Here is a 17,873-nt window from a genome sequence, read left to right as displayed (position 1 = left end):
ATCGATGTTTCAAAAAATTTTGGTGCTGGCACTGACAATTTTATTCGATCAAAGATCAATTTTTTTGGACTTTTGGGAAAATTTTCCAGAAATTTAGCCAGAAATATGGAAAAATTGTACCTTCAGAGCATTTATTGTTGAGGATGTTACTCACAACCCAGAGATTTTTATTTTTCCTGGAGTCGCACTACAATTTTTAGAAAAAACTTTTCTTCTCAAATGTCTTTATCAGAGTTTTCTGGAACAAGTGGACCATAAATTCCACAAAAATCCGGATATTCAATGCCAAGATTCCTAAAACTTCAGTGGAATTGTCAATTTACCACGCAACATTCACTCAATATTTTTTAACGTTCCCCTGAGGATGATTTCCACCAATGAAACACACATTTTATGATAATATATCATTTGAAAAACATTTATTACAAATAATCTGGATAAAAGGGAAGCTAAATAACTTTCCAAAGTGATCCATCAATTATCAACCATAATATCAAAATCACTCGAATATTTACATGTACTTTACCTCGACACATCATTTCTCATATTTCTCTTAACACTTAATTTCTTGATTCATTCTGTTTCGTGGAGTAAAAAAACCAATAAATGAAAAATCTAAACTAACGAATAAACTGCTATCAGTCACAGATAATATCGTCAAATTGATAAAATAATAAATGACAAATACTCTCTACAAGCAAGTAATAATGTTCCATACAAATCTTGTATCTGTTTCCCCTACATTTGGCAAAGAAAGGCCCCTCTGAGTATATTTCACGTCAAAATACTAATATTTCATCCCAAAAAAAAAAACTGAATTCATTAACCTGTTAATTGCAGTCAGGAAATTCCTTACCCCCTAGTCTGTGTATATAGGTACTGTTTATAAGTCATGTATCATTAAAATGGATTATCCAAAAATAATCTGTACTTTCTCATCTGAACATCTTAACCCTACAAAGATAAATGAAAGGCTGAACAATTCAAATATATCGTGAATACCCTTCACATAACGACACACCATTTTTTCGCTTCACCAGTGCTATCAACTCCTGTAGTACTCTCACTACCCTCCATCTTCTCCCCAATATCAAATTTAAATCCTTTGGGATTTGGCGTTGACACCTGAACAGGCCTCCGAAGATTCTTGATGTACTCCAACGAAGTATTTAATATCGAGTTGCCCTCGTACCTCGGTTTCTTCACCGAATCACTGCCCTGAGCCTCTCGCTTACGTTTACGATCAAGAGGTGTCCCATTAGGACTCGATGATTCCAAAAATCCTGATGTAAAACGAAGTGCATCATTCTGCGAGAACGATGCACTGCTCGTATTCACAAACAACGAGTCATTGGGTGTACGTTGACGATCCCTGACGGTGACATGCCTCATACGACCAATAGAATTCCTCCCAGATATTCCTCGGAGAGTTCTGCCAAAGGACAGGTCCTTAAAAGCTTCCGAAACGCTGGCATTGGGATCCGTCACATCCATCAGCTTCGAGTTGTCCCTCAAACAGTCGTTCAATTTTATCTGAACGTCTTTCAACATTATCGCAGCATCGTAGGACACGAATGATGGATCATCCTGAGGCTTCACCTGATCTCCATTACTGTCTGATGGATTTTCCTGGGATTTTAGGTCCGATGGAGAAGTCTCTGATGTCGTTGATTCCACGAGAACGTCCGCTGGATTAGCCTCGTTGTTGGAGACTTCTGATTGTTTTTTATCTGAGGTAATTAAGGGCTCTTCCTTATCCAGGGTATCCTCAGGCTTTTCGCTGAGCTCCAATACGAGGGAATCATCGGATATCTCCACCAGGTCGACGATTTCACTGTTTGTACTCTCAGTTTCGAAGATAATTATCTCCTTTGGCTCTTGTACATCTGGTTGTTGGGGTTGTCCATCGTCTGTCTGTTTTCCGTTATCTTTTGGGGGTTCAGCGGTGTCGGAGCTTTTTCCGTTTGTGTCTGATGAGGCTGAGGGAGTCTCTTTGATGTCTGGAAGATTATCGTCAGGCTTTGACTTTGGCTTTGAGTCCTTTTTCTTTGATTGGGGTATTGCTTCTGCTGAATCTTGTTGGACCTTCATTGTGGACTTTTGTTTGCTCTGCTCCTGGTGACTACGTCTCTCGGATTTTGACGGTTGGTGGGGATTTACTCGGGGCTTGAAGCTTGTGGATAATGACCTCTGATGCGTAGGACTCCGTAGTTTACTCTGTTGGGGATTTTAAAGGAAATTTATGGGTTAATAATGTCAGGTTCAAATTTTAAATGCAAATTTTGATTTTTAGGGGGGGATTTTTGTAGATGACGGTGTTGATGAATTAAAGGAGACATGAAGGCATTTATAAGTATGAAATATTTTTTTAACAGAAATTAAAAATTGGGAAATAAGTAAAATAAACAAAAATTTGAGAAAAATGATGGTGAACTCAGTCGATACTTTTTGCTGTTTTCAGGGAATATCTGAGAATCTAAGGGAACTAGAGAAATTTATGTCATTACGTTTTTTGTAGAGTGAAGGGAGATGTACAAAAAAGATAATGAGATTGATTTTGATATCTCCCTTAGATTCGCAGATATTCAATGGAAACTACGGTGAGAATTAGGGTGACATTGATAATTAAGGATTTTCGATGCCTTTTTAACCCAAATTCACATCTTTTTTTATTTTCCTGGCCAATTAACGAGTGGACTGACGTTTAAAAAAATAGGGATTTTGCCTTTAGTCATTAGTTAACGACTCAAAAATTTTCAAAGTTGTGCGATCATTTTTATGCATTTTTTAAAATTATTTGATTGTTTTTGGGAATAAAAAAATGCAGGAAAATGTTGGCACCAGTTTGACAATTTTTGAGTCATGCACGAATCGGAAAACGCAAAAATATATTTTTTTCACATCAATTCCAGCATCAGGTACCAGAAAGATGGAAAAAGCATAAATTTCTCTCAGAAAGTGATTTTATTTGAAAATTCTGAAGCAATAAAGTCATTTGTTACTCCGTAAGAAATTAATTCTCGAGATTATTTATAGAATAATATTACAGGTTTTAAGCCACTGAAGAAGAACGTCTGCTCTTCTAGTTCTGTGCAAAATTCTAATCTTCATAATTTTCTTAGACAAGTGGAAATGACTAAAATTATGGGAAACATTAAAATGAACAAATTAATGTTCATGTGATAATTATTTACCTTTGCGTTTTTAGGAAGTACTAGCCCAGTAGCTCCCGTTTTCTTGGCAACTCCAACGGTCTTTGCCCTGCGTCAAAAACACAAAATGTTAGTTAACAATTCAGCTGCGACAGAAAATGATTTTTAGAAATAAAATTTCTTTCTCGGGTGAAAAATTCATTTTTTTACACTGAAAGCATACGAGTTACAAAATACAAATACAAAAAACAAAACAAAATACAAAAAACTCTCTTGATGGATCATATTTTTGCGAGTTTTTTTAATTTGAAAAATCGTTTTTTTTAAGTTTTATTTTATAATGACTTTCTCTAATTGATTGATTAATTAGCGCTGCGACTCAATCTTATTATTCAATAGGAATATCACAGGAAAATTATTTTTATTTCTCTTTGAAAGTATTAAAAAAAAACGGAGTTGTGATTTTATTTCTGTTTGCTATACAATATTTATATATTGTATGAAATAATAGACAAACAGAAGTTTCAAAAATTAACATTTTAGTGGGTAAACAATTCCGATTCGATGACGATAGTCACATGATAATCGTATTTTCGCAGTCAGAGATGATGTTATTATTATATGAATTAGATTTCACTGCTTCGATTGACTTAGAAAAACCTTTTAATTGCATATAGAAATTTAATTAGAATTCGCTCCAGAATTATTTACTTCCTTGGGGGTTTCATTTTAATTAAGAAGGAATGAATATCTTCAAATAAATCAATCTCTACCTAAACTACAATTAAGTTCCAATAAGTAATTAAAAGCGACTCATAATTTAATGGAAAAAACGTAAAGCGATTTATACAACGAAAACAACAGTTCTGATTTCAAAAAGATGAGTTCCTTATACAAATCAGTATTAAATTATAATAATTAATTTGAAATGATAAGATATGTTTCACTGTTCTTAGTTTAATGTCTTCAGATAATTCAATTAAACAGACTAATGTGAATTTAATTTCTTCATTTGATAAAAGACCGCCGATTGACTCAAAATAAGTGCTGCAACTCAAGTGTATTCTTCTTCCCCACATTACAAATTACGATGACATAACAAGGAAAATATTCTAACTCCATTTTTTCTGTGATATTTTCATTCCATAATAAGATTAATTTCCATCGCTGTTACCCTAATTATTCCTAAAGGCGAGCGTTATTATGACTCTATTTACGTCGAAGGGAAAATCATCGAAAAGTAAATCCGAACAAATGCCAGGTCCCCTCCCCTTCTAACACTAAAAAAATCGACAACAAAAAAAATTACTCCAAATATTCCTGCAGACAACAAAAAATGACAAAATTTTGTGTCCCCCAATAAAAACGCACCGAGAAATCCCCAATTATTCACCCCAAATTACAAAATCATCTCGTCCAAATGATCTTTCCAAAATTAACAGCCAGTTTACCTAACCCCCAAAATCGTCGTCAAACCTGAGATGAATTTCCAGGGGGATGAAGGTCAGCCATTGATTTCCTTCACCAGAAATACCCCAACACCGATTTTCCCAAAATCAATGGCCCCCCAAACAAAACCCCACCGATGGCCGCCCTACACACCCTCCATCTTCGTTAACAATGTTCCATCAAAATAACAATCGCACAAACCTCGATATTTCAGATTGTTTGATGTTGGCCTCCGGAATCTTCTGACTCGAATAACTCCCCTTTAACCTCCTCGTGTAATTTTTCTCATCAACCGACTGTGACTCCTTGGAGCTTTTACCCCCAGTACCTCGGTCCATCCTACCCCAGGTCCCAAATATTTCACACAAATCCAACTAAATACCTCTCCACACCCTACGACTAATTATCCAATTTTTTTTTTACTTCAACCAGTTTTCAATCGCCAATATCTGGGGGTCCGTTACTCACGCGTCCCACACTCCCCAACCGGCTGACAATGTCCACTGATGAAAAATCGAATCGATGAACCGAAAACAATCGACTCCGAGTGCCAAAGAACTCCCTTAATTCTATTTAAAACCGAAATTCCCGTGGACGTTACCCCAAACGGATCGTAAATACCTTCGACGAATATTTCCGAGGGGGAAAAAACTACGACCCAGAGATCCTCACTCACACCGTTACACAACACACACACAAATCCCCAAAGGGAAACCAAAATGACGCCGTGTAATGCCGCCTATCGGTTTGCCGTAAATACTACACCTCCAGAACAATGAATTCTCGTACTTTTATCACTTATTTACCCCACGATATTAATCAATCGAACTAATTTACGTAACAAACGCGTGGTGTCACACCACGAAAGCACAGAAATCCAGGAATTACGAGGTTAGTCGGGATATTATGGATTGAACAATAATTACCGGTGGATCGTGGAGTCTTCCCGTGACACACTCTCGTGATTTTCCTTGTTACACTAATTAAAGCGTAATAGTGTGTGCACAGTTATGAGGTTTCAATGGCCTCTGCATGCGGGAGTCTGGCTTTTCACAGAACGGAGCCACGCGCCCTCGTCTACACCGTCGGATAACGTAAACGCTTTCCATTCAAGTGTGACGATAAATAAAGAGAGATGGAGAAATATTTGGCAATGGTGTGGTGAGTGGGTTGTAAATGGGGGTGGGGCAATGAGTAAATATCGGGCGGAAGGGGAATTATTGCTAATTTTTGAGGCATTTGCATTTGATTGAGTTGGGTATCGGATGGTAAAGCAGGAGGGACGCCGACAGATGGTGTCGTGGGGAGGAGATGTAGGGTCCCTAGATGGGCGCCATTATGTGGTTAGGCAGCGGCGGGCAGATTTGAATTTGGAAATACGAGACTGGAGGATTTAAATAGAGGGAAAAAATACTGTTCTAAGTGTAATTATGTTACGTCGTTGGTTGTTGGTAACTAGGTGGTGTTGCGCATCTGGGGGTCAATTTAAACTCCAGTATGTTCCGTTTAATTCCATTAGTAATTTAATTATTTTATTCTTATTGATACTGCGTAGCTGAACAGGTGTGCTCTGGTGGACAATGACGTCTCTTCTAAAATTCAATAACAGAGTGCTTATTCATGAGAGAAATAGGATAAAGAGTTGGAAATAAACAGTTGGAAATAACGAACGTACAAAGGGAGTTAATAGAAATATTGGACGCCTGTTGATTTACTGGCGTCGCCATAACCCCATAAATTCAGACGTTAATTTCTTGAGAAAGGTCCACGACAAATTCCAACAGATCTCCCTTTGTATTCTATGTATTAAACCCAAGAACGTCATTTTTTGCGGGTCACACGCGCATCCCAAATTCTGGAACGTGAATGAGGGTGGCTGGCAACAGTTGACTGCCTCACGACGTTGTCCAGCCTCTCCCCGCCACTTTTTATTTTTTATATCTCAAAACATAAGGAAGAAAGAGAATTCGTGCGCAATCTGAAAAGAGTGGGAGTTATAGGACCCACGAAAGGGAATTTTTGAATAGCCAGTCAGTTCAGTTTTTGTTTTCGACGAGTCCCTTTTTAGAGATCAGATCTAGCTAAAATCATAGAGTTTCAGAGTTACAGAGTTTGTAATATTATTAAGTGAATAAATAGTTTACGTCCTCTCTCGAAGCACTCAGTGTTTTCTTCATCAAAGATTGAATAAACCCTCATCCCAATTAACATTGACATTGAGGATTTGTCAATTGTCATTTGGATTGGACTTGGTTGGATTGCCCATCCGGGCTTCAGCTGGGAAACGTTCCTGCCTCCTTTTACCAATGTGAATAAAGGAGCTGTTTCCTAGTGACATCTGGGAGGACATAACAATGTAATACCCAAAGAGGATAGACTATTATTATTATTATTTTAGACTTTAGTCTATCCTCTTTGTCTATTCTATAGACTAAAGTCTCTTTTGTCTATTTGTCGAAGTGACTTTAGTCTCTTTTGTCCATTTGTCTAAGTGACTTCAGTCTATCAAGGGACAAAGAGGATAGACTAAAGTCTCTTTAGTCTATAGACTTTAGTCTATACTCTTTGGTAATACCCACCAAACTCTGAGTTGACTAAAACGCAACAGCCACTTTAAATTCGCTGCCATTGTGAACAAAATGAAGAAAATGGGACACCGCCATCTGAAACAGCAGCGAACTACCTTATCCCCACAGCCATCTTGGATTTCTCAATTGTTATGTAGTTCGTGGCTGAGTAATCGTTTCATTGGCGTTTGTTTCGTTTATCGAGGCTTTTGAAGCGTGTTTAACCGGAAAAACTCATTTTCAAGTATTTTTCCGTATTTTTTGACATAAATAATATCCCCAAGGGATATCTGATCTGCTGTTCACACCCCATAACACCGAAGAAACGATAAAATGTCGATCGGAGTACCGATTAAAGTGCTGCATGAGGCTGAGGGCCATATCATAACCTGTGAGACCAACACCGGCGAAGTTTATCGGGGTAAATTGATCGAGGCTGAGGACAATATGAATTGCCAGATGCAGGGGATTACTGTGACGTACAGGGATGGCAGAGTTGCACAGTTGGAGAATGTTTATATTCGAGGATCGAAGATTAGGTTTCTCATACTGCCTGACATGTTGAAGAATGCTCCGATGTTCAAGAGACCGGGGGGAAAGGGCTCGGGGACTGCTGGACGTGGAAAGTCTGCGATACTACGTGCACAAGGTAATTAATCCCATTATTTAGCTGATTTTTTGGCGAAAGTGTGTACTGGATTATGGACAGGGATTGTCTCAATAATATAACAACGATTTAACTATTAACTTTAATTATTTATTATCGCACGCAGAAGGTTTATCTTCCTGGTATGATGTCTCCAGACAGATCAACTGACTCTCAGTGACCAAAGATTTCACACTCTAGACCCATTTGACGAAAGGCCCTTGTTCATTCGTTCCTTTCTGTTTCTTCTCTGGTTTTATTTGTTAAAAACATTCTAAACATTTCGGTGCTGTTTGGAGAAAAACTATAAAAACTATGACATACTGAGGTGGACTGAAAACAGCTAGACAGATGATTCATTTTTGTACACACATATCAAGAATTGTCAATGGAATGACTACGTTTGAGCGAATAACGTAGCAAATTCGTTGAACCATTTTGTTCGGTTTTGGTCCCTTTTTTGGTCTAGGGTGCACGTAATAGGGTTCCGAAATTCGTGATTTATGTTGTGGATGAATTTGGGGGAACAAAAATTGTCATAAGACTCCCAGATGATCATATAATGCGAAAGATTTCCAATAAACTCACGAAATGTAATGTAATGTAATGTAATGTAAATGTAATTTTTCTAATTGAAATGTCTCATGAGGCAATGAAAAATGGCGATAATTGGGCGATTCAGGGGTCAAATTAAAGGTAATTTAATATATTTTCGTATAACACAGAAATGTTCACTGAAATTAAAGTAAAAATTTCGAGATATTCATATTTATGAATAGAAAATGAGAAGTTTTTAAAGGATGACAAGCAAAATCTCCTGCATTATCGATTATGACATCTGAGTTAATCGATGGAATGAATAAATTAGAGTGTGAATTTTAAAGATCCCGATGAGTTCTTGATATTGATATACGTTATATCCCCATTGATGGAGTCTAAACTCTCAATAATTGACAACAACGACAATTTTTTAGGTCTGACAGAACATGAAAATTGGGAAAAACCTGTGATAAGTCGACGGAAGTTCCATGAAGTGGGATTTATGACCCACCATTTTGATGAGCTATTTACACACTTCAAAATGGTCTTTGACATGTTCGCAGAGTTTACATAGGACTTGTAAAGAATATGAAATATGAAAAGAATACGAAATATGAAAAAAAAACGAAAATAACTGTTTTGCACGAAACCATAAAATTAATTTTTCATTTAAAACTGTCATAATTTAATGAAAAATTATCAAAATTGAAGACGTCAGGGGTCATTTTTAAGCTCATTCAAAGAAGACACAGAAGAGCTCTTGGTTATAGACACGAGTCGTTAGATAAAAAACAAAATCATATCGATAGAACGACCTTGACTTTGTAATCTATTCTATTAGCCATTTTCTACCGAATTTCCTCATCTAAAATTTTATATTCTTCTTTGATCTCATTTTTCCTCATCTCAAAAAGAAAATTCAGCGAAAAAATGAAATTAAAAAATTGACAAATGGAAATTTTCTGGAGAACATCTAAAACAACCGAATTCTATAGCTCACTCCATTAAAAATTAAAAGAAGTCAATAGACAAACAATGGAATTTATCTAGTAGAATAAACTGAGAAATATTATTTCTGTTTTACGCAGCCAGAGGACGGGGACGAGGACAAAATCAAAGAGGCCGAGGCACAGGCTCAGCTCCATGGCTCAATCAGCAGAATCAACCTGGAGGCTCGGCTCCGGGCAGAGGAAGGGGTTAATCATTTGGATTTTTACTCTACGCTGATAAGATTCTTAGACTTAAGGAACTATCATCATACCCAGCTATTTTTCTTAACGAACTTCTGAATAATTATTCCATTCAGGTTTTTTTATTGAAAAAATGTGGGGATATTTGCTCCGGTAAATATCGTTTGTGAAATAAAATTAATGAAAAAGTATTTTAATTGTGGATTTTTTGCTTCTAAGCTATTATGATTTTTCATTATTTTTGGAAATTCAGTGAAGAGTTAATTTTGGCACAATTTTGGATTAATGGCACAGAATTTTCCTTTCTTGCATTAGACAATTTTGAAAATAAGACAATCCTATCTCGTGGAATTAATGTAAATGTGACAGTCAAATGCAATTAAAATAATCAAATCCAATTAAAATTTCTTTTAATTTCAACTGTGGATATTTATTAGTAATTATCTATAAACGTTTTTGAGTAACACATGAAATAATTAATTAAAATCCGAGTTTTAAAGAATTAAATCATTGAGAGAGTTTCTGATCACTAAAATAAGGCGGTGTGACATTGACGTAGAGATTCGTTTGACATTCTTGACAGTTAGAACCTTCCTGAGGTTGACTTTCCCCTCAACCGGATCTCGTTCTGTCTTCAATTTATTTTTCTGAACCTTCAAGTTGTCTGCCCCCACGTACTGCCAAAATTATCAATCCAAATACTTTAATCTATAATTAATGAGCATTCCAGGACAATTTATGGGACTCACAAAAATTAAATGACAATTGTAAATTTTTAGGCCACGATTTTAAGTTTGTAAATTATTTACTAATAACCCCGGTTGCTGATAATAACAATAACGAATTAAATTTAGTGAATGATTTGCCAATTGTTGAATGTCCGTTCAAGATGACCAATTGTGGTCCCCCCTACAATAAACAATTCTGCAGTTTCCTCTTTTCGTTGTCGTTTACAAAAATAATATTATTAATGTTCACAAAGGAGACGGTTCGTTAAATTCAGACGTCGAATAAACAATTAGTCATAATTTAATTAAACGGGTCTTTAAATATAAAATATTAGCAAATTTAGAACTTAGGGCAGAACTAAATACTGAACAGTTTGTCATTTAATCTTTAGAAAAATGTCCACCATTAAATAACAAAATATTTAGGATTTTAATTGGTGGTAAATACAAGATCCTCAACAACTTAATGACTGCACATATGAAATACAAAATATTCCGATAATTCGTTACTTAACTCGTGGAAAATATCACGTCCAAAATAATAAAATACTGTTCTGCTCAAAAATGTCTCAAAATGTCAAAAATTGGCCAAAATACGACCAAGTGATCAGGTCCTGTCACCTCCTGGTCAGCACCCCTCGCTTTTACCTTGCACATCTTCAGGATAAAAGCTTTCAGAAGAAAACAAGACGTTTTTCTGGAGCAATGAAAAAGCATTTTAGGACAAAGGAACAAAGGATATTTTTTATAAATCATTTTTGAAGAAGAAAATGTCCTTCGAAATTCCTCCAAAGATCCTCTGATCCTCTGTTGACTAAAAAATTACAGTCTGATAATTGTAATCGTATGAAAGGGTCTCTGCTTCAACCCTTTCCATCAGCTTCAGGGATCTTGAAGACTCGCAATGATTCTACGCATGCGTCTCATCACATAACCTCAAAATAACCTTAAAATGAACGACGCCGTAACCAGCTTATGATCGTGCAGTTGATTCGACTGAATTACCAGACAAATTGATCCTGACAAGTCAGTCAACTTCACCATCTGCTGTATGACTGCATTAAAATAGAAAAAAATGTCAAGTCTCTACGATCAAGTGAAGCTACTGTATGATCAACAATTGTACTCCAATGTGATATCCCTCGTGAGTGCACCAAAAAATTATTGTAATGACCCCATAATTCCGAAAACGATTGACAAGTTGTTCGTTACAGGCCAATCTAGTATTATCCCTAAGTGATCACAATGGAGATCTCATATCGCCAACAGCCAAATTTCTCATCTACGTTCACTGTGCCGACTCCCATTTTCACATGGGTGAATACAGAAAAGCTGAGTCGTTGTACAAAAAGTCACTGCAGTTTAGAAAATTCTTGTTGAAATCCAAAGGGGCGACTAAACCTTCCCAGGAAAGCCACAAGGATTTACTATCGGATATTGATATCAAGTATCAAATTCACGTGTGCCTGATTAAATTGAAAAGCCAACTCGAGGCACTCCAAGTGTTGCAGAGTATTCCGGCTAAACAACGGACTGCCAAGGTACATATGAATGTCTCAAATTTTAATAAGTCCAGGGCATTTCCGAAATTTTGATCGAACAAAAGCCTTCCTGATACACTCAGAAAGTACCAGACGACTAAATATCAAAAAGAAAAATGACAAACGACAAAATACTGAAAATATAAATTGATAAAACAAATATTTAGAGTCACTAATACAAATCTATAAACTTAAAACATAATAAATCTTCAAATACAACGAACATGTCTAGACATTTGTTTGTTTATTGAAAGAAATTAATAAATTTTAATTACAAAAACTGTTTAAATCAAGAGACAGAAAAAAGTGTACAACATTATCACGATAATAATTATCCAAATACTCAGATAACTCGTTACTTGGCTTATGAAAAATATCAACTACGAAATTATTTAAATATTTCGTATTTTATAAAATACTATTCTTCCCAATACTGCCATATTTTTACAGTAAATATATTTTTTTCTAATGTTTTTCATTTAATTTCAATTTCTCTTATTTCTATCATCACGATTTTTTTATTTACTATCCCATACTCGCAGCCCCAGACATATTTATTTATTTATTTATTTAAAGCTGTCAAGTACAGCTAAGTACGTTTTTTACATTTCTATTGTTGCTGATAATGTCTCGCTTTTAATGACTTAAAAATCCTCATTTTATCATAACAATACTGTCTACTTTAACATAAACTATATAAACAATATAAACTCGTTCACATTGGATTGCATTTGCATTTTCCTGTGGATATCTCCACAAACAATTTTTTAAATAACTTTCCTTGACCAACTGCTATATTATCTATGCAACCCCGTCAATAATTGTTACTTAACATTCTCCAGGTGAACATGGCTCTAGCAAAAATATTTCAAGAACAAGGTATGGAGCGGTCGGCAATAACAACGTACAAAGAGGTGTTACGTGAGTGCCCCCTGGCCCTCGAAGCAGCCGAGGGTCTCCTTGCACTGGGAGTCAAGGGCATCGAGGTGAATTCTCTGATTGTTGGATCTTCCTCTAACCTTCCTGGCCTCGACTGGCTGAACACGTGGATAAAGGCTCACGCCCATATTCACAATCGAGAGTATAATCACGCTGTGACGACTCTTCGGTCCCTGGATAATGTTAATTTTCTGAGGGACAATTTCAGTTTGCTAGTGACGATGGGGGAGTGCTATTATTACGCTGGGGACGATAAGAATGCACTGGCTTGTTTGAGGAGGGCCAAGACTATTGAACCAGATACCACCAAAGGGTAAAAAAAGTTTTTCTTTTTTTTCTTTCGAGTGAAGCTTTTCAGTCTTTCATTTTTACAATTTTCTAATTTCACCTGGAAATAATATATCCACTTAATTGTTTTTATTGTTAAATGAGGGGTTTGGCATTTGTTTAGATTTTCATCTTCATTCACATCGAAATTTATACTAATCCTTTTGCAAGTGATATCGAGACACGTATTAATCGATTGTTCATAGGATTGAAAGAACAAAATGTTTTACAGTTTTTTGGATTTTCGTTTTCATGATTTTCTTTGAAACATAAATAGAGCTAATTGCGTTTAGCAACAATTAGCGCTACTGAACTGGAAATCAATGTTGTTATGGAATTAAAATATTATAGAAGAACGAAGCTATGATATTATCCTTGTTACGTCATCGTAATTTGTAATGTGGGGAAGGATTTTAAAAGATTCTTCATCATCGCACGTTCTGATGATTTCAAATTAATTATTAGAATTAAATGCTGAGTTGTATATAAGAATCATCTTTTGGAAGTGAGAGCTGTTGTTCTCTTTGTATGAATCGCTTTCCCCTTTTTTAATTAAATTAGAAGTAGCTTTTAATTGCTTATTGGAATTTAATTCTAATTTAGATAGATTTGGATGGATTTATGTGAAGATTTTCATTCCTTCGTAATTAAAATGAAGCTCTCGTTAAAGTAAATGATTCTGGAAAGAATCCTTCTTCAAGATGAGAAAGAAATGAATGTTTTCATATAAATTAGAATTGAATTCCCATAATTAATTAAACAGTTCTTCTAAATTAATCGAAAAAGTGAAACTTCATTCATATAATAAACTCATCATCTTTGACTGCCAAAAGACGAGTACATGATTCATCATATAATAATCCCCATCATTATATAATTATAATACGATTATCTTCAACAAATCGGAATTTCTTACCCACCAAAATATTTATTTTTGAAATTTCTATTTGTCCATCATTGCACACAACATGTCAATATGTTATCACAAATAAGGATAAGATTCTAATTCACTTTTTCTGTGATACTTTCAAACAGTTTTCTAGATAATTTTTCTGTGATATTTTGATTCCACAACAAGTAAGACACGTTAAAAATTTTCAAAAAAATATAATGCAATTTCCGTGTTAGCAAAATTCAGCAATATATTTTTTAATCACATCGGAAATATCAAATTTTTCATTTTGAAATCGAATTATTACGAATTAGTACCTTAATAAATCAAATGTAATTAAGACTGCAAAACTCAAAAAACTTTAAAAAACGTGAATTTCGTCAAAAAGAGTAGAAAATCCCAAATAAAAAAAAATATTCAAACGCAGAAAATTCGCTCTGTTCATTAAATTATGATCAAAATAAAAAACCAATTGATATCATCATTATCCACAGAAAATATTATCGAAAATCACAATAATCAGAGAATTTTTTATTCCATTAATTAAATCATCTGAATGTTTAATGCAAGAAATCATTAAAAAAATTAATTAAAACCCCATATTTTTTTCTTCACCCCACAGGCTCGACCTCTATGCCTCAGTTCTCCACAAAACAGGCCACACAAAGGAGTTAGAAAAATTAGTCCCGACGGTATCAATCGCTGGCGAATGTACCTCCGAGGTGTACGTCGCAATGGCCTATACACTATACGCAGCACGAAAATTAAATCGAGCTAATACCCTGACGTCGCAGGCCATAAATCTCAATCCCTCAAACGTTGAAGCGATTATCCTGCGGGGAAATATTCTCATTGAGCAGAAGAAGTATCAGGACGCTTTGCACCAGTTCAGACAGGCAATGCAGTTAAAACCGTATCGTTATGAGCCCCATAAAGGGTGCGTTGACTGTTTTGTTGGGATGCACCGGCTCAGGGAGGCTTTGAATATTGCCAGCAGTGGATGTAAACAACTTGGACACACCCCGAGAGCTATTTCGGTGAGTTAATGAACTCCAGGGGATGAGTTTGTTCTGATAAATTCCAATTTGTTAATTATTTTTGCTTCTCATTAAAAATATTGTGGGGTCAATGCTTCTCCAGATTTTTCAATTAGAAAATTATGGGGAGTGACAATTGTCAAGGAACAATTATCAAATTTTGCAATTGTACAACTGCAATTGCAGAATTTACACCTAATATTAAGGGCATTAAAATATAAGAAGCAAAATGGCGGTCAATATTAGATTATGCCCATCGTTTTCTTCTGTATTCCAGACCTGGTGCCAAATAAATAATAGACGTACCCTAAAGAACCCCCTCCGTGACGTGATAAACATTCGTCACCCTGATAACTCCCTTCAGAGTCCCTAATCCTCGTCTTTACGAACGCCCCAAATAAAACCCATCATTGACAGACATCAACAAACTGACAACAAATTTTGCACATAGACAGAGGCCAGTTTGCAATCAATAAAGACAAATGTTATTAACAATACTACTGTGTAGCACAGCAAAATTACCATTGAATAAGCACCACGTTAATTATTTATTTATTTATTTGTGGGCAGAGCGATTTTTTTATGGCAGCTGTGTAAAATTGAAGAAACAGTCTTTTGTTCAAGGTGAAGAATTTAATTTTGCTACGGAATTCTCATTTTCGAGTTTCCGAGTGTCCTTTCAGAGTTCATTCAACAAACCATTCGATTATTCATAAATCCACTGCATTTTTACATTTAATTAAACCTCATTTTCATTAGAATCGGTTTAATAGTTAAAGAGAAACCGATGTAAGTCTTCGAAATGTTTGACGGTGTCATCATTGACACAAGCCTCACACCATCAAACATTTCATTGTGGACCTTTTGCAAAAAACCATGAAACCGCTTGATAGGATATTTAAGGACCTCCATAAGGATCCTGACAATGGTCTCTCAATATGCGTCGAATTGTTCAACACTTTTGTCAAAATGACTTCCCAAGTCTGCTGATCAGCCCCCAAAAATTGGGGAGCACTTACCACTGGGTCTAAGACCCCAAAGAACCCAAAGAGGATCTTTAGTCAATCCTATTTATTGGAACCACTGACCAACGTCTGGATGACAGGAAAGCGATATTTAATTTTTTGATTCCATCATTCATTCGTCAGTCCCTCAAAATTAATTAAAAATGACGCATTCGTAGGTCACAATCCCCCAAAATCTGTGACTAGACAAAGGGATTAATAATATTACTAATTAATTCTACTATTTTCCTCCAGCTCTACGCATCCGTCTTGATGAAGGATCCAGTCTCCGTTCCGAAAGCCAAGAACCTCCTGGAAAAGGCCCTGACCCAGGACGAGTCCTATCTACCAGCTGTTTACTTCCTGGCTGAAATTTACGAACAGGAGATGAACCTCGAGCGTGCGATTGAGCTGTTGGAGCGCCAGGTGGACATCCAGCCGACGTGTAAACTCCATCAGATGCTGGGGGATCTCTGGGCGAGGGTTCACAATGAGGAAAAAGCTATCGATCATTATGCGATCGCCCTGAATCTCGATCCAAGCAATAGACGTGCCCTCGAGGGAATGCACAGGCTCGACAATACTGTATCAAAATTTGAATCATCGTACTACATGACTGTTGGTGAAGAACATCCGGACACTACGTTTGACGTTGGTGATGGACTACCCGACTCTGACAATGACGAAGCTAATGAGGAGAGTGAAACCGAGGCTGTGTGGTCGGACATGGACCTGGAGGCCAACAGTCAATAGTGACGATTTAAAAAAATTGAAAAATTAATTTAATTTATTGCAGTTGCGAAGGGGTAAAATGGTTCAACTCGATTTTTTCTTTTCATTGATTTTTTGTAGTGTTAATAGACTCGTGAACACTTTGCAGGTGTTGTAGAAGGGTTTCGAGGGAGGGAGGGAGTGAGTTCAGTGAATTTTTGGGGGAATAAATCGAAGGGATTAAGTCGCAGTTTTGGATTTAATAAATTTCCAAAGAGATTATTTGGTTGATGAAGTGGAGAGACAATGAGAGGTTTCGTCTGGTCTTTCTATTCGTTCTATTGACGAGGACAGTCCGGGTTTTTAGCAAAATCTGATCAGGATGACCGCACTCGAAGTGACATTTTTTCGTATGATGATGATGATTCCATGAACGCAGATTCCACTGATGAAGATTCTAATTAAATCGCTTATCGTTGACGTCTGGAATTGAATTCTCTCGCGTTAGTCAAATAATTTGTTTATTATTATTTTATCACTGTCAGTCCCCTGGGTTTTAGTCCTTAGGGAGAAATATCATAATTCGTAATGGAAGAAATTTTATAAAAATACTCCACAAATTAATTTTTGAATTACGATTCGTTTCTTGTTGACAGGTGGTTTGGGAGGACAATAAGTTCCTTTGATCCTTTGATTGTGTACACATTTTCGAGTTGAGTCGATTAAACTAAATAAACAATCGTCGTGCAGAAGGTGAACCTGATTATTGGGTAAAATCAATCAACATGGAGTCTAAATCGTTATTAACTTGTGAATAAATTTAGAACAGGACCGTTGCTATCACTTTATCATCATCATCATCATCATCATCATCTGGCCTGGGAAATTTGTCTTCTTCGACTTAACCATTTTACCCCTTCGCGACTGATTTCTTCATCACAAACGAAGAAATTCTGCTCGTCTCACAAGACTGATGTATTTATATTTGTTGAATTACTGGAATTTTGTTGAACCACTGCGAAACAATTATTGTGAGCTCCAATCGGTAATATATATGCTATTAGTTGAATTATATCATGAAATAAAACGAATAAATTGAACGATGATTTGGAATAGCCATTTTTGTGCTTCGTTTTGTCTCCGTTGTATT

General features: G+C 36.0%; 3 protein-coding genes across 4 annotated transcripts; 2 read left to right on the top strand and 1 right to left on the bottom strand.

Moving 5' to 3' along the window:
• Positions 1-389: 389 nt before the first annotated feature.
• On the bottom strand, positions 390-5,216 carry LOC135171125 (uncharacterized). The gene is made up of 3 exons (XM_064137470.1): positions 4,803-5,216; positions 3,195-3,261; positions 390-2,217 (listed from the first exon to the last, which is right to left on the bottom strand). Exons 1-3 carry the CDS (start codon positions 4,937-4,939, stop codon positions 1,006-1,008), a joined length of 1,416 nt encoding a protein of 471 aa, XP_063993540.1. The 5' UTR covers positions 4,940-5,216; the 3' UTR covers positions 390-1,005.
• A 1,972-nt stretch (positions 5,217-7,188) lies between these two features.
• On the top strand, positions 7,189-9,735 carry LOC135171138 (small nuclear ribonucleoprotein Sm D3). Of its 2 annotated transcripts, XR_010300486.1 has the most exons (4): positions 7,189-7,817; positions 7,942-8,510; positions 8,789-8,933; positions 9,443-9,735. XR_010300486.1 is itself a non-coding variant. In XM_064137494.1 (2 exons), the coding sequence occupies exons 1-2, from the start codon at positions 7,502-7,504 to the stop codon at positions 9,553-9,555; spliced, it is 429 nt and encodes a 142-aa protein (XP_063993564.1). In that variant the 5' UTR covers positions 7,245-7,501; the 3' UTR covers positions 9,556-9,735. The 2 variants fall into 2 exon arrangements, 1 of the variants encoding a protein (XP_063993564.1); XM_064137494.1 differs by lacking the exons at positions 7,942-8,510; positions 8,789-8,933 and having other exon boundaries at positions 7,245-7,817.
• Positions 9,736-10,897: 1,162 nt separating this feature from the next.
• LOC135171123 (anaphase-promoting complex subunit 7) lies at positions 10,898-17,838 on the top strand. The gene is made up of 5 exons (XM_064137468.1): positions 10,898-11,416; positions 11,487-11,813; positions 12,656-13,065; positions 14,594-15,008; positions 16,268-17,838. The coding sequence occupies exons 1-5, from the start codon at positions 11,348-11,350 to the stop codon at positions 16,763-16,765; spliced, it is 1,719 nt and encodes a 572-aa protein (XP_063993538.1). The 5' UTR covers positions 10,898-11,347; the 3' UTR covers positions 16,766-17,838.
• The last annotated feature ends 35 nt before the right edge of the window (positions 17,839-17,873 follow it).

Source organism: Diachasmimorpha longicaudata, chromosome 18, assembly GCF_034640455.1.
Source record: "Diachasmimorpha longicaudata isolate KC_UGA_2023 chromosome 18, iyDiaLong2, whole genome shotgun sequence".
Lineage (NCBI taxonomy): Eukaryota > Metazoa > Arthropoda > Insecta > Hymenoptera > Braconidae > Diachasmimorpha > Diachasmimorpha longicaudata.
This window is presented reverse-complemented; position numbering and strand designations above follow the sequence as displayed.